General features: G+C 35.5%; 1 protein-coding gene across 1 annotated transcript; it reads right to left on the reverse strand.

The window, feature by feature from the left end:
* Nucleotides 1-813: 813 nt before the first annotated feature.
* On the reverse strand, nt 814-3,650 carry LOC114283891 (F-box protein At3g07870). Its single transcript, XM_028226767.2, has 2 exons — nt 2,178-3,650; nt 814-1,408 (listed from the first exon to the last, which is right to left on the reverse strand). The coding sequence occupies exons 1-2, from the start codon at nt 3,351-3,353 to the stop codon at nt 1,037-1,039; spliced, it is 1,548 nt and encodes a 515-aa protein (XP_028082568.2). The 5' UTR covers nt 3,354-3,650; the 3' UTR covers nt 814-1,036.
* Between the last annotated feature and the right edge of the window lie 12,791 nt (nt 3,651-16,441).

Consider the following 16,441-nt stretch of genomic DNA (forward strand, 5'->3'; position numbering starts at 1 on the left):
TTCTTACACACACATATCTACTCAACTACAACAAAATATCAAATCATTTCAAACTCCAAAACTATTTTCAAAATATACAACTAAACAAACTAAAAGTCCGTTTGGGAAGATGATTTGTGGCTAAAATAGCCACAAAAGACAAAATATGTTATTTTAACCACAACAAACAAAACATCACATCCAACTCATAATCATTACACTATTCTCTCACAAAAAAAGTCAAAAAAGTCAAAAAATCTTTTCCAAGCCAAACTTTTTAACCCAAGCTAAAATAATCAAAAAAATCAAAAAGCCAAAAAACCAACCCACTTCTCAAACCAACCCTAAAAAAAGTTATAAACTCTTCCCAAAATTTTTTTAAAAATTTATCTCAAACCATAAACCAAGCACACTCGACAAATTTCACAGCTTTGCTCCATCGACATGTACAGAGTACACCATGAGCATATAGCTTGTTTGTGAAAAATACCCTTATATTATTTTTAAATTTTGCGACCTTTAACATAGATGTTCATTTTTTTTTTATAAGATTGTTATTTTTATAATATTCTGTCATCTATTAAATAAGACCAATATTCCATAAAAAATTATTTACAAGAAAAAATAAAATTTTACTGTTTTAATGTAAAAGCTAAACAATAAAATTTTAATTTTACCATCATCACAACTCTCATTATCACGAGTAAAAATGTTTGGATTACTCAAAATTCTTACCAAACAAATGGAATAAAATTTTACCACCGAATCAAAATAGTGAATTCTATCGCTGCCACCACTAATAAACATCACAACCACCCTCAGCCCAAAAAAAAATTTAACAAAGCAACTAACTATTGTTTAAATAACTCCCATTACAAGATGAGTTGCACCTATTATACAAGTGACTTAAAAAGAGGATAACAACTACTGCTCGAATTACTTCCATTACAAGATGAGTTGCATCCACCATACAATTGACTTTCAAAACACGAATATAAGTAGTGTTAAGATGACTCCCATTCACCCATTAATAGCCATCACCACAAAGGGAAAACCATCAGAAGCACAAGCCATGGCTCCTCAATAATGCTGCCAGTGAAGACTCACCCCCGCTGTGCTCCTTCTTAGCTTTGAGCCATCCAATTATACCTTCATCAGTAGGAATACTCATTAACATCTCCCTGTTCACAGCAATGTCCATAAGTGATACACCATACTGGATGAGGGGATCAGAAGGGTCAATTCCCGAAAGAGCGTACAACTTCGCAACACAATCCCCAATCGAAACTTTTGAAATCCCTATCACGTGGTTGACAGTTATTTCCCGCCTTTGTGTCTTCAAAGATTGGATGAGATTTTCCATGCCATTTGCCAAAGCTAATGCTCCACTATTCACCCACTTCTTTCGCTTCAGAATGACTCCACCTCGCTGTTGCAATACAAAGCAAGGATAAACTATGAAAGCATTGCTAAATGCAGAAAAACACAAAGCAAAGTGACTTTACTTGGTTCTGTCAATCTATGAGCAAAGAAAATTAAGAAATATTTCACTATGGAGAAGAACATGATGGTAGAGGTGGCTCCAAATCCTTCCAAGACTAATTCCTTCTTACATAATGAGTCATCTCAGGAAAAAAACCCCCCAAAAGACTTGCATATCTGGGTTTAGAACCACACACGAGTGCATGCGCACGCACAAAAAAAAAAAGGTTAGGGGCAAGACCCTTGGAGCCTTGCAAAGTTAGCAAACACCTACCAACCAATAACTGAGAGTCTAACTTGGCCTTTCCTCAAGCATTACGCCTGTGTTCTCTTTTGCTTGCAGAAAGGTCCCTTGGACACTTAAGACACCGTCCTAATTTTTTTTGGTCACAAATTGTTCTAAAACGTAATCATCAACAAATAGTATATAAGCATTAGGCCCATAAAATAGTGTCACATCTCAACAAATAAAAGCTGCACATATTTGGGCATATGGAAATAATACACAATCTTAGAAAGCACAAACAATTTTGTTCAAGATGAAAATTTCAACAAAGTTAAAATGTTAGACAGCAAAATTATATATCAAACAAACTAGAAATAGAACACAAATTTTCTCCAAGTATAACACAAACAAGAGCTTTCATAATAGATACAAGAAACTCAACCAATAAAAAATTTACCTACAAGAAACAGAAAGAAAGAAAGAAACATACCGTCAATCTTTCACCTTTGGCAACGTCCTTGAGGGAAACAAAGCTCGGAATATAAGCAATCCCATAAAATTCTGATTTGACCCCATAAATATTTAGCATCTTAAAACGACCTGACTTAGGATTATACAGCATGAGAGCATCCTTGTTAACAAGCATCAAAACTTTCCCACTCTTTAAAATAATAATTGGCTCATAAGAACACAAATGCCCTCTGTTACCAATCCCATTTTCAATAACCAACTCTTTGCTCCAAGACTCCTTAATCCCATAATCTTTCATTAACCATATATCGATTCGATGAGGACTAGAAAAATCACAAATGGAGAGACAATCTTGTAGCACACCCATGCGTATATGATCATGAAATTCCTTATGCAGACCAAACTCAGGAGGTTCAGGGACAACCCGAAATTGCTCACTGCCAAAATCAAAGCAACAAATGAAGTCGGGACTATCACATGCGAAATTAAGCCAATGAAGAGCTCCCTTGACGAAAGAATTGAATGAGTGATTTGTCAAATAGTAAGGAACACTCCCTATGTTTCTCCACAACCCTTCACCAATTGTGTAAATCTTTGCCTTTGCCTCATCCCGATAAGTCTCTAACTCAGTAAAGGGGTCGAAAGACTGAACGACCCTTTGAAGAAAAAACCGAATCACCTTGTATTGGTTAGTCTTGGGACTAAAACCGAGAGCATTGACAGTGCGATGATACGTAATTCCATCATATGTCGTCCATGGTAAGACAATGTAGTCACCCAGAATTGGATTGCATACGAAAATTTCAGAATCATCAAAACACAAGCAAAGCAAACCATTGCAGGAGTTAACTATTTGGCGTCCAAGAAGTGGGAAGTTAATTTTGGGGTTGAGTTTCAATTGGGCTTCGCGGGGAGGAATTTTATGGACGGTTTGGAGGTCAACCAAGTGGAGTTGGTTCGATCTACGGTTGCGATAAAAGGGTTTGAGCAAGAGGCTGACTGGTGATCTTGACAGGTGGAGATTGACGAAGTGAGGATCTGAGATCAGAGAAAGCCAGTGCTTGGAAACGAGTTGGCAAAGGAAAAGGGTTTTGATGGGGAGTCTTGAGAGGATTTCGAGGATGATTTGGGATGGAAGTTCTTTTGGGATGGAGTGTTTCTTCTTCTTCTTGCTGGGTATGCTCTGTCTCATCATGGTGTCTTCTTGTTAAGATGGAGATTATTTATTTGTTTCTCTTGAATGAAAGAATTAGAAAGGAGAAATGTAACTTGTTATATATATACATATATATATATATATATATATATATTGCAATTTTAGGGGAGGATGGAATTGAAATTTGAGAAACATTTGGGCGGTTGTTTTTGGAGGGAGCTCAAGCAGAGGGTCCCTCTCCTCTAATATTTGAACTTGGGAGAAAATTTGAGGCGAAATAGATTCGCAGGAGGGTTAGGGATTGTGAGACCTATGATATGGGAAAGACAGTGCAACAGTAATGCCTTGTTTGGTTGGAGATTTAACCAGAGTTTTGGAAACAGAAATGAAAAAAAATAAATAAAATTTGAATGATATATTTTATCTAATTTTATATATATTTTTTATTTCTCTTTTCAAATCTTTTAACCAAACAGAGGGTAAAAGATCTGAGACGTTTAGCTACACAAGGGATTACCATGAAACTTTTTCGAAAAGTTAACCATTAAACTTACCCGAGAAGTATCATGATTTAAGTAGTTTATTGATTTATTTTGGCCATATTATTTTTTTATTTTATTTTTAGACATTTTTTTTATAATAAGTAAAAAAATAAAATAAACTTATTAGAGCATTTGTAATGCCTTATCAAATTTTTTATCAAATTTGAGTAAAAAATTAATAAAAAATTTAATCTGATATGATTCACTTTAACAGTTTTCATCAAATTTGTCGGTCGTTTGGCCGGTCATTCAGCCAGTCACCCAATGAAGAGTAAATTTTCATCAGATTCATTTCAAAATTCGATTGTCCAGGAGATCGTCCAATTAGTCGTTCACTAACAGTAATATCCAAAATTTGATACACTGATAAACGCATGCTTGATTTGATGAAATTTTTAGGTTATGTTTAGTGAAGTTTTTAAATCGTAATTCTACATCTTGGATTGAGTACTGTGTTTGGTTAGAGTTTTCACAAATTGATTCTACACCCACTTTTGAAAACTTGTCTACCTAGTCATCCCCTCAGATGTCCCCCCGGACGTCCGACTGGTTGATTAGAATAGTGTTTTTTTTGTTTTTTTTTTGGCATTTGTTATTTTTATATTTTTAAATAAAAAAATATTTTTTGATTTTTTTTTTAAATTTTTTATGAACTTGGTTATGAGTTGTAAATTTTTGAATCAAATATCATATGTCACATCAAAAATTTCAAACTCAATTCAAAATTCATAATCAAACAAATTTTACATATTTAAATCATAATTCCAAAACTCACAAACTCAAAATATAACTTTATTATCAAATCATAATTCTAAAATTCTACCAAATGCTATCTTAGCTCTTTTTTCATTTGATATGTGTTTGATGCCAAACATGACACGGAGTCTGTTTCATCAAATTTAAATCTGATGAAAAGTCTTAGTAGAATTGGAAAAACCATGCCAAACAATTTTTTGTTTTTAATGTGAGTAGGTAGCAGTATTTAAGGGAAATTGTATGGTATACACTCTTTCTAGAGTGTATATTATATGTAGCTTTGCTTATAACTTTTGAATTAATAGTTATGATACATTAGTTATGACCAAAATGCGATTATCATCCAAGAGTTGTTTGATTATACCTTATGTGATTTTTAGTTATAATCCAATTTTTTTTAGTTATAACTCTCATAATACCGAATTATTTCATTTGTCATAATCAAACTCATAAACAGCATACCTTACATATACATACCCTAGGAGAATGTGTACAATGGTATTTCACTTGATAAAATTGAAAGCAGAACTAAGTTCCGAAAGTAGAATTTTGAATTTTTTTAAATTAAAAAATTGTTTGATAAAAATTTATTTTTAAATTACAGAATATTAAATTTGAAATTTTTTATTTTTGAATTTTATATTATGATAGTGAGTGATGGTAGTAGTGGAAGCAACAATGATGCCTATAATGCTAATGCCAATGGTGGTAGAGATAGAGACAGTGGTTCTGGTGATACTAGAGAGATAATATAGTGGAAATAAAATAATTGTGGCGACAATGGTGTAATGATAGTAGTTCTTGTAGTAGTAGAATGATGATTATAACAACGGTGACAATGGTTCTTGAGATGAAAGGTTGGCGTGGTTGTTGTTGTGGGGGGTGGTAATACAGTGGTGACCAAGGTTTTAAAAATCGGATTGGATTGGCCGGTTCGACTAATTGAACTGTCGACCGGTCGAGATTCCGATCCGGATACACCCACTAAACCGTTCGAAGTGAAAAATCAACTTATTTTGAGAGAATCGGGAAAACGACAGTTGAACCGCTGAACCGGTCGTCTCAGTGACGGTTCACCAGGTTAATAAAATCATTTTTTTGTTTTTTTTATTCTTTTATTCTTTTCTTTCTTATTTTATATTTTATATATATATATATATATAAGAAAATTTTAATTGGAAACTCTCTTTCAAAGGTTTCCTCACGTGAGGAATCCAATTGAGAGTTTGAAATTATTGTGAAAGCCTCTACCTATTTATAAGAAAAAAAATTATTCCAAAAAAACTCAAGAAATCTATGTGGGATTCAATCAAATTTATTTGAGGGAAACTTAAAATTTGGACATTCCTCAAAATTTTTTGCTCTTCTTTCAATCAAATTATTTGAATTAAAATCATATGGAGAGAATATTGAATATTTGATTTCTTCTTCTAAAATTAAAAATAATAATATTTTAAAATATATTTTTATATTTTTTAGTAAAAAAAGTATTAGGAGAAATATTTAAGATTATTTAATTTTTTATTTTATAATTTTTATTTTTATTTAAATATAACTTTAATATATTTATGACATCACGGTTCGATTCCGGTTCAACCCGATGGTTGAACCAGTTATCCGTCCACCCGATCCTTTTTTCAGTTCACTCATCAATCCAGTTTTTGAAACATTGGTGGTGACTATAGTTGTGCTAGTGAAATAATAGTGGTTCTTATGATAACAATGATAATGGTGATGAAAGTGGCAGTTGTGAAAGGGTGGTGGCAGTAGCGATGGTGGTGATAGTAGTAGTAATGACAATGGCGGCAATAATGGTGATGGTAGCGGCAACAGTATTAGTAAGTGACTTAATTAATTTTTATTTAATACATTTAATTTTAAATACCACCTTACACTTAACATTTATTTTCAGGTGTTTTCTTGAGTATTTTTCTAGATGAATTATCTAGATCCCAGTATATAGAAGATATTGAATCATTTTCATCGTGAGAGGATATGGGTTTTTGGAGTTTACCTTTTTAAGTGATTGTTAAAAAAAATTAAAAAAAATTTAGATATTGTTTGGTTTAATTTTGTAATCATAATTTCAATTAAATAATTTCAAAACTCATAACTAAACATTCAATTCAAAACTTTTTTCAAAACTCAAAATCCTATTTTTAAAATAAAAAAATTTCAATTTTTTTTTTTAATTTTGTTCTTTAAATTTTTTTTTATTTTTTATTTTTTTGAAAAAATATTTTTTTCTAGAAAATGGTTTTTTCTTCTTATTTTTGAAAAAATATTTTGTTATTTTTTAAATTATTGGCCAAATAATTTGTTATGATTTAAATATATATGGCGATTCAAATTTTTAAAAAATTTAAAAATTTAAAAATAAAAAATAATAAAAAAATAAAAAATATATATTTAAAAAATAAATAAAATATTTAAAATAAAAATTATATATTTAAAATAAAAAATAAATTTTTAAAATTTTTTAAACATTTCAAAAAATATTTAAAACATGTTTAAAAAAATACAATGTACGTTAAAATAAATAAATAAATATTTACAATAAAAAAATATTTACCCTGAGAAATAAAATTAAGAAAATTTTTAAATATTTTTTAAAAAATAAACCCAAAAAAATTTTAAAATACAACTCAAAACTCATAACCAAACAAGTTTTCTCTTTTCAAAATTCATTTCAAAAACATATCTTTCAAAATACAACTCATGACTGTGTTTGTCAAGTGGGTTTGCAGGCTTTTTTGGCTATTTTAGTCACAAAAAACAAAATAGGCTATTTTAGCCATAACAAACAAAACATCACATCCAACCCATAATCATTACATTCTTCTCTCACAAAAAAACTCAAAAAAGCCAAAAAGTCAAAAGCCCTTCCCAAACCAAGCTTTTAAGCCCAGGCTAAAATAGCCAAAAAAGCCAAAAAGCCAAAAAGCCAACCCACTTCCCAAACGGAGGCTAAAACTAAACTAAATGGATTAGGCTTTTAAGTTTTACATGACTAAATGGGCTGAATGTGTTTTTTTTTTTTTTTTTTTTTTTTTTTTTTTTTTTAATTTGAATAAAAAAAAAGTCCAAAAAGGACAACAAAAAAATTAATACTTTTTTTAATAATTATTTTCTTTTACTTTTTTGATTCACTTTCAAAAAATTGATTGGAAAGTTAAAAATTTTGTCATAATTTTTTTAAAAAAATTGTTAAACATATGTAAAAAAAATCTTGATTGGCAAGACTTGAGTGATATACAAACACAAAGTATATATAAAAATGGGAGATTTGGCAAGAAACTCCACGTTTTTATATTGCTCATTCGGATCAAAAGCCCAAAATTAAATTTTCATTGTCCAAAAGTCCAGGCATTCATCCCCTCTCTCAACTCTGGTAAACACTTCATCGGCTTCCTCTTCTCCTCTCTCTCTCTCACCAACACCCTAGCCTCAACCTCCTCCATAATCATTGCCACCACAGTTATGAGATCTCAAATCTAAATCCAGCGACCACTAATTGACTTTTCTCTCTCTCTCTCTCCATCGTGTCCTCTAACAAACTTTTTTCTCTCTATATTTCTGTGTAAAACTCTCTCTCTCTCTCTCTTTTGCAATTGTAATTTTTTTTTTTGTTGATTGTTGTTGATTATTGTGGTTGTTGTTGGTTATCTCTCTGGTTGTGTGTATATGTGTCTATCTATTGTGTTTTGGACAGAAAATGTTGCGTTTGATCTAAAATAGAACATATAATATTGTGTTTGATACAAAAATTGAACAATTAAGTGAAAAAATTGAAAAGATAAAAATATATGATCAAAATTTAAACAGAAAAAATCAAAAAAAAATGAACAAATAGGGTCAAAATTTGAACAGATAGATTAAAAATAAGCTTAATAAATTTAACAGATAGATTCAAAACAATTCAACATAAAAAAAAGAGAAGAGAGAGAAACAGATGGAGAGAATGATAGGTAGAGAGAGAAAGTTTGAAAATAGTATGAATTTGAATAAATAGAAAAAAAAAATTATAAAAATATAATAGATAGGTTAAAAAAATTCAATTGATAGACAAAAAAATTGAACAGATAGATATAAATTTGAATAGATAGACACAAAATTTAAATAGATAGAAAATAATTTGAACAAATAGAAAAAAAATGTAATAGATTGATATAAATTTGAACAGATAGTCGACGAAAACTCAAACAGATAAAAAAAGATAAGGGGTAAAATAAAAAATAAAATGTTCTCCAGGACTTCTCACTAAATTATTTTACAAAATGTGGATTTCTCATCAACAAAAAATATCTCACCTAATGCCTTAGACAATTGTTAGAGTGGATTTTTCATCAATTTTCTATTTTATATTTTCTAGTGTTTGGCACATGTAATGTGTGTCAATATTACCTATGTCTCTAATTTTTCTTATTGTACCGTGGCGACTCTAGAAATTTATAAGAACGGGGTCATTCAATTTGGTAATGATTGCTAAGTTTCATAAATTTTATGAGAAAAAAAAAATTAAACTAATTACTAACATTTAAACTTGAGAAAATTATAAATAAATAAAAAATCAAAATTTAACCTTTGTAACAAAATGAACTCTCCGAATCTTTAATTTTGTCAATTTAAATAATAATTTTTTAATATTTTATAAGCAACTAATTTGTTTCTCACTGGATCTCATCACTTTTGGTGAAAATGAAATAGGCTTGATACGGGAATTCTTTTTTCCTTACAATTTTTCATCATTTTTCACCAACTTATAAATCAAACCTGAAAAAAGAGTTCACTTTTTTCATTATTTCTTCTTAAATCACCTTCAATCGGAGTGTAAAAATTTTGACTTTTAATTAGTGTATTTTTATTGTTATTTTTTTTTTATTGAGGTCAATTTGTTATTATCCAAAACTTCTGGGTGGATGGACCCCATTTCCTGCTTTATAGGGTAAGCGGATTGATTTGGTTTGGGATAAAATTAGAACTAATCCATTGTTTATACGGATTCCTTGTTCAGCCTTACTGCCTCATGTTGTCGCCCATGTTGCTGTACAACAATCATTGTTGTTCTTTTGGTGGGGTCCCCTTTGGGTTCAATCTTGATTATTTTTAGACGTTCACCTTTTAAAATTTGTTAAGTAATATATACATGCAAAAAATTAAGTTGATTAGACATTGATAGCTTTTTAATAAGATCATATTTGTATTCAGATTAACACTCAAAATTACAGATCGTTCATTTTTTCCAATATAAATATATTTTGATCAAAAGATTATTGATGTCCGATTAGCTCTATTTCTTATGAGTATGTACCAATCAACTAACTTTAAAAAGTACAATTCAAATAATATGTTAAAATTTACAAAAAGACAAAATAGACTAAAACAGTCAATAAGACAAAAGCCTCTTTTAGGATCCTGGTTAAAAATCACTTTTTGGCTTTTAACCTCGTTTAGGTCATATCACTTCTCTATTTTTTTATACATTTTTTCAAAAAAGTAAAAAAAAAAAAACTAACTTTTAATCTACTTTCCAAAACAACCAAAAATTTCACATCAAATCCATAATTATTTCACTTTTTTTTTTCAATAAAAATCACATCTAACTATAAAGAAATTCAACCATCTTCTCAAATACAAATATTTTAATCTATTAAAATAACTAAAAACTAAAATATTAAAATAGTAAACTTTACAAAAAGAAGCCAATTGAGATAAAATTCGGACTGAGTCCTATTAAAAAGTAGTCATCCATTGTCCCATCATCCATACCACTTGTGGGGACATATTTTGTGAATGACAACACGTGGCCAAGGTGATGCCGAAGTGTCAGCCAAGGTGCCACGTGGTCTGGTCTTGATACCGAGGTGATCTCGGCTAGGCCGAGGTTGTCTGCGAAGATATCGGAATACGAAATGAGCGGATAAGGGACAAGAGTCTTAGGGTAGGGGAGGATCTCAGTCTGGATGAAGATAAAGCTCATAGGGAGTTTATCCCTATCTAGCTGAGAGTCTAAGATAGGCGTTGAGCCTGAGTCCACTGAAGTGAGGCTTTTACCGGGATCAGGTCATCACTGGCTATAAAAGCAGGGCACCCCCGTGGGTGTTAGGTATGTGTGATATACTGTGAGTAGTAAGTTCTTTCTTGTGAGTTAAGCATAATTTGCTATCTTTGAGAGATATTTGAATACTGACTTGAGCGTCGTAGTGCCCCCAGGTGGACGAACCACCGCGGGAATTCTCATCTTCTTGTTACAGGTTGTTGGGCTTAATCTATTCTGCTGGTGCTCTCCAGCTGAGTTCTTTCTTCGGTTGTGTGGTCAGAAATCAACACCCACAATTTTGCGCCGTCTGTGGGAACGTAAGGAGAATAGATCACCAACGACGGGCAGAAAGAGAAGATTGGGGATGACATCCCTAGTGGGAGTGGTAAACATGTCGATCCTAACGTGGAGGAGGAAAACTGTAAGGAAGGACCTCGGGATCAGAATCCCGGGGAGAAGGGCGTCGACCAAGAGGAAGACACACCAAAGAAAGCAGGTCGAGATGAGTATTACAACGAAAGCGACCTCCAGGTATGAAAAGATAGATGCCTGAGGTGGGACGGTGAGATGAAGGGAATGACAAACAAATTGGCGGACCTACAATCGGTTGTCAACTTCATGATGCAGAACAATGTCATGCAACCATCGTTTCCATTGAAGGACACGCTAATTCCAGTAGCCAAGAACGACGCCCAGAAAGGGGGGCAGAAAACAATCCCAGCAATCTTTCATCATGGCAAGGAAAATGAGCATTCACATCGACCTTCGCGGGAGGTTGGACGAGGAGAGTCTTAGAAGACGCCTCGTACTAAGGGAACTTATGTCAAAGAACATCGGCACATTCAGGGGAAGGAACTTTGCTTTGATACAGTGAATGAAAAGAAGTCTAAGAGGATACATAATGACACTAGGAGTAGCGCACCAAAAAGACTGAAATCTGTCAATAGCTGAGCTCCTGGTCGGACTAAGAAGGATTTGAGGGACTACCTCCAGAAGAAGAGGCAGAATGCCGAGGTCACATCCCCCGCCAAGCCGAGAACGCCGTTCTCAGTGGAATTCGATAGGTTTGAGGCCCCAAAAAAGGTTCCATATGTTGAGATTCCAGATATACGGCGGTAATTCCGATTCGAACTTTTACATCGGCTTATATCTGAATTCAATGGCACTGTATATCGGGAGCAAACTGTTGTTATGTAAGGTGTTCCCCTCATCCTTTGGGCAAATTTCATCAGATTGGTTTTATAAGTTGCTGAAAGGAACTGTGAAGAGTTGGGAAGGTTTGGCCGAGATGTTTGTGGCCAGGTTTGTTACAAACAAGTTGCAGCCACTAAGGGTAGACTCCTTGATGGCTCTAAAAATTGGCGAGGGTGAAAGCCTCAGGGCTTATGCTAAAAGGTATTATGAGGTGTTCAACTAAATACCAGGATGTAACCAGGAGTCGGTGGTTGTGTCTTTTAAAAATGGCGTGGAGGATGATTGCACGCTTTGGAAGTCGCTGGCAAAGACTCTGCCAAAGAGTATGGAGGAGCTCATGGCAAGGATCTAGAAATATGCTAGAGCAGAAGAGGATACACTGGAATAAAGGCACTGAAGCAAGATAAACGAAACGGCTCGCCGAAGTGAGGCCGAGGTAATATTGGATTTAACAGGCAAGAAACAGGGCTAAGGGCTGCATAGCCAGTCACCACTGTGTTCCGGATCCCTGTTTATAAAGTTCTAGAAAGGATCAGGAACCAACTGTATTGCAGAGCGCCAGATAAAATTCCTATCAAATTTATAGGGAGAAGCCTTGGGAAGCACTGTGCTTACCACAATGAAAATGGGCACCTAACTTAGGGGTGCAAAGCCTTGAAGACACATCTGGAAGATATGGTCAGACAGGGTCACTTGAGGGACTTGGTAAATGAGGCCAGAACAAGGGAAGAGCAAGCGAGATTGCCCCAAGCACCAGCAGCACCACCTTCACCACCATAACAACAAGCAGATGGACCTCGGGTGATCAATGTGATTCACTCTAGGGTCAATAAGAACGAGGTACGTAGGGAGACTCAGAGGGTGAGACACTTACAACGTGTGTATCAAGTCCAGCAAAAGAGGCCTAGAACAAACGAGTGTCAAGGACCAATGGTGTCCTTTACTGAAGCAGACCTAGACATGGTGCAACTTTCACACAACGATGCTCTGGTAGTGACCCTCAAGATTGGAGAATGCCAGGTACGGCATATCCTGATCGACCAAGGCAGCTATTGTGACATCATGTATGTCAGATGTTACAAGGAGCTTGACCTTCACCGAGATAATTTGGAGCAGTCCGTCAGACCGAGGGTCAGGTTCAATGGAACGCCAACATGGCCCTTGGGAGCAATAAATTTGGAGGTATAGGCAAGCACCAAGAGGGTAAGCACAGAGTTTATAGTGATTGACACCGCCTCCCCTTAGAATGTTATTTTGGGAAGGCCATGGTTGCATGCAATGAGGGTCGTTCCCTCGACACTGCACCAATTGTTGCGGTTCCCAACAGAGCATGGAATTGAGGAAGTTAGAGGGGATCAGGTGCAAGAAAAAAATTGCTCCATGGTAGCAATGAAATCCACCTGCAACATGCGAGAGACAAAGACAGTATAAATTGAAGACGAGGACATAGAAGTTATAAATGATGTCGGTAAAGAACCAGTCGAGAAGAGTGAGGGAGCCCTGAAGAAAATTTTGGTCTAAAAAGGAGATGAAGAGCACTTTTTCCTTCTCGGCTCAGGCTTGGCCAAGGATGAAGAAAGGGAGTTGGAAGTTTTCTTACGGGCCAACATAGAGGTATTTTCTTGGACGCCATACAAGATTCAAAGCATTGACCCTGAGGTCACATGCCATATGCTCAATGTAGACAGGTTGGCTAAACCTGCCATCCAGTGAGCAAAGAGGCCGACGTTGATGCATATTAAAGCAGTTGAGGAGGAAGTGGACAAACTGCTGGAAGCCAAAACCATTCAAGAGGTAAACTACCCTACTTGGTTGTCCACCACTATAGAAGTAAAAAAGAAGAACGGCAAGTGGAGGGTTTGTGTTGATTTCACCAGCCTGAACAAGGCTTACCCCAATGACAGTTTTCTATTGCCCAAGATTGATTAGCTAGTGGATGCTACTTCAGGGCACATGAGGATGAGCTTCCTGGATGCTTACAGGGAATACCACCAGATAGCAATGCACCCCCTGATGAGGAGAAGACTGCGTTTACCACACCAAAAGGGCTGTATTGCTACAGAGTGATGTCTTTCGGGTTGAAAAATACAGAAGTAACTTACCAGAGGTTAGTAACCAAGATGTTTAGACATCTGATTGGCAAAACAGTAGAAGTATACATCGATGACATAGTCGTGAAGACCAAAGAACCTGAGAATCACCTGGAAGATTTGAAAGCGATTTTCGATATCCTGAGAACATATCGGCTCTGACGCAATGCTTCGAAATGCACATTTAGAGTCGGGTCTGGTAAGTTCCTAGGATACTTAGTCACCAAAAGGGGCATTGAGGCAAGCCTAGATGAAATCAAGGCCATCCTTGACTTGAAGAGCCCGACATCGGCAAAACAAGTGCAGAAGTTAACTAGAAGGGCCGTAGCCCTAAACAGGTTTATAAGCAGAAGTTCTGATAAATGTTAACCATTTTTTAGTTTGTTAAAAAAGGCCACAGATTTTTTATGGACGGAAGAGTGCGAAGTCACCTTGGTCGACTTGAAGAAGTACCTGACTACAGCCCCAGTACTGTTAAATCTAGTACCTAGAGAAGAGTTGCTCCTGTACTTGGCAGTTTCAGAACACGTAGTGAGCGCAGTGGTAATTAGAAAAGAGAAGGAGAACAAAGGGTAGTATACTATTTGAGTAAAACCCTAGCAAGTGCAGAAACCAGGTACTTACCCCTAGAAAAGTTAACACTAGCCCTAGTGATGGCTTTGAAGAAACTGAATCATTATTTCCAGGCCCACAAGATTGTGGTGTTGACTGAGCATTCCTTGAAGTCCCTGTTACAGTAAGGAGATCTGACAGGCATGATAGCTAGATAGGCAGTAGTATTGGGCCAATATGACTTGGAATTTAGGCCCAAAACAGCAATTAAAGGCCAGGTTCTAGTCGACTTTGTGGCCGAGTTCACACCTAGGGGAGCAGGAAGAAACCCAACTAGGGCTCAAGAACCCCACTCAAACAAAACAAAAGAAAGAAGAGAAACCAAAGCCCTGCGACATCTACATCAGCGACTCTTTCCGCCTGTTTGTTGATGGAAGTTCAAACCATCAAGGAGCGGGGGCAGGAGTAGTGCTAGTATCGCCAGATGGGAGAATGTTAGAATAGTCTATTCGTTTAGGGTTTAAGACCTCAAATAATGAAGTAGAGTATGAGGCACTGATTGCAGGATTGAAATTAGTAGCAGCAATAGAAGTCGACGAGGTGGTAGTCTTCTGTGACTTCCAACTTATTGTGAATCAGGCAATAGACGAGTATACAGCCCGAGATGAAAGAATGATAGCCTATGTTAAAGAAGTTGTTACACTGCTAGCATTGTTCCAAGATTGCCGGCTACAGTAGATTAGCAGGGATGATAACAGTTATGCCGATGCCTTGGCTAACCTGGTTAGTGCAATGAAATCAAAGGAGGCAAGGACAATAATGGTTGATTATTTGTCAGGCCCAAGTGTGGAACCACTGATCACAGAATATGAAGCAATGTGTGTGGAGATAGGTCCAAGTTGGATGGATGCAATAGTGATGTTCCTGAGGGATGGCAAGCTGCTAGACGACCGAAAAAAAGTACATAAGACCAGATTAAAGTCGGCCAGGTTCAGCCTAATAGCAGATGGCCATCTTTATAGGAGATCCTTCACTGGTCCCCTTTTGAGATGTGTGCACCCTGTAGACGTCCTCGAACGTTTTGGGAAAAATCCCGTTTTGTTCAATGGGCTCACTACAATTCGGACTCGATGTCACGATTCTGAATCTAATCTCGTAAAGTGCAATGCAAGATCGATAAATCACCAAAGAGTCCAAATCCGGCAAATCGTTTTGAAAAATTGATTTTTAGAAAGAAGTGCCAAACATGGACTGCTTTGCCAGATACAGAGTCGCCACCTAAATATTTTATTTTGGGGGAATTTAGGAAACCCTGACTCGTGCCTAAGGCCACGTGTTTGTCATCACCAAAGTTTCCTCGGCACGGGAACTTGGGTATGATTGGGGAAGGTCATTTCATGAGCACCCCCGCTCGCCCGATCAAAGATCGGCCACTACTAAGTATGATATCTTGTTTTTGAAAACACATGTGCACTTATTCCGGCTATTAACCTAGAATTACTATGTGATGCGCACAACATACAAGTATAGACTAGATTGCCTAAGTTGGAACAAAGCATCGCATATCCGTTTGTTTTGAAAATGGATTGAAGTTGGCTACTCGCAAGTAGGCTAAAACACGGGTTTCGACGAATTATTCCAATTCAAGCAACCCAACCTTCACCCACAGGCATTCAGGCAGTTATATCACATAAGCACATAGCCTCATGGTAAGCATGCTATCATGGCAGTCACTCACGCGCATGCAAGGATGCTAAAGCATAAACGCTTACCGAGTACTCCGAGCCAAAGAAAGAAGCTAATTAGAAAACATGCATGAATCCTAACTATGCTAAGATGACTAATTCAACACATGCAAGAATGCAACTAAGATAGGCTCGGTTATTCTAAGATGGCATATGAGATGCTACAGGTAACATGTATTCAACTTGGAATTGAAATACAATGCAGTTA

This window comes from Camellia sinensis, chromosome 7 (assembly GCF_055761805.1).
Source record: "Camellia sinensis isolate YWXY chromosome 7, ASM5576180v1, whole genome shotgun sequence".
In the NCBI taxonomy this organism is placed as follows: Eukaryota; Viridiplantae; Streptophyta; class Magnoliopsida; order Ericales; family Theaceae; genus Camellia; species Camellia sinensis.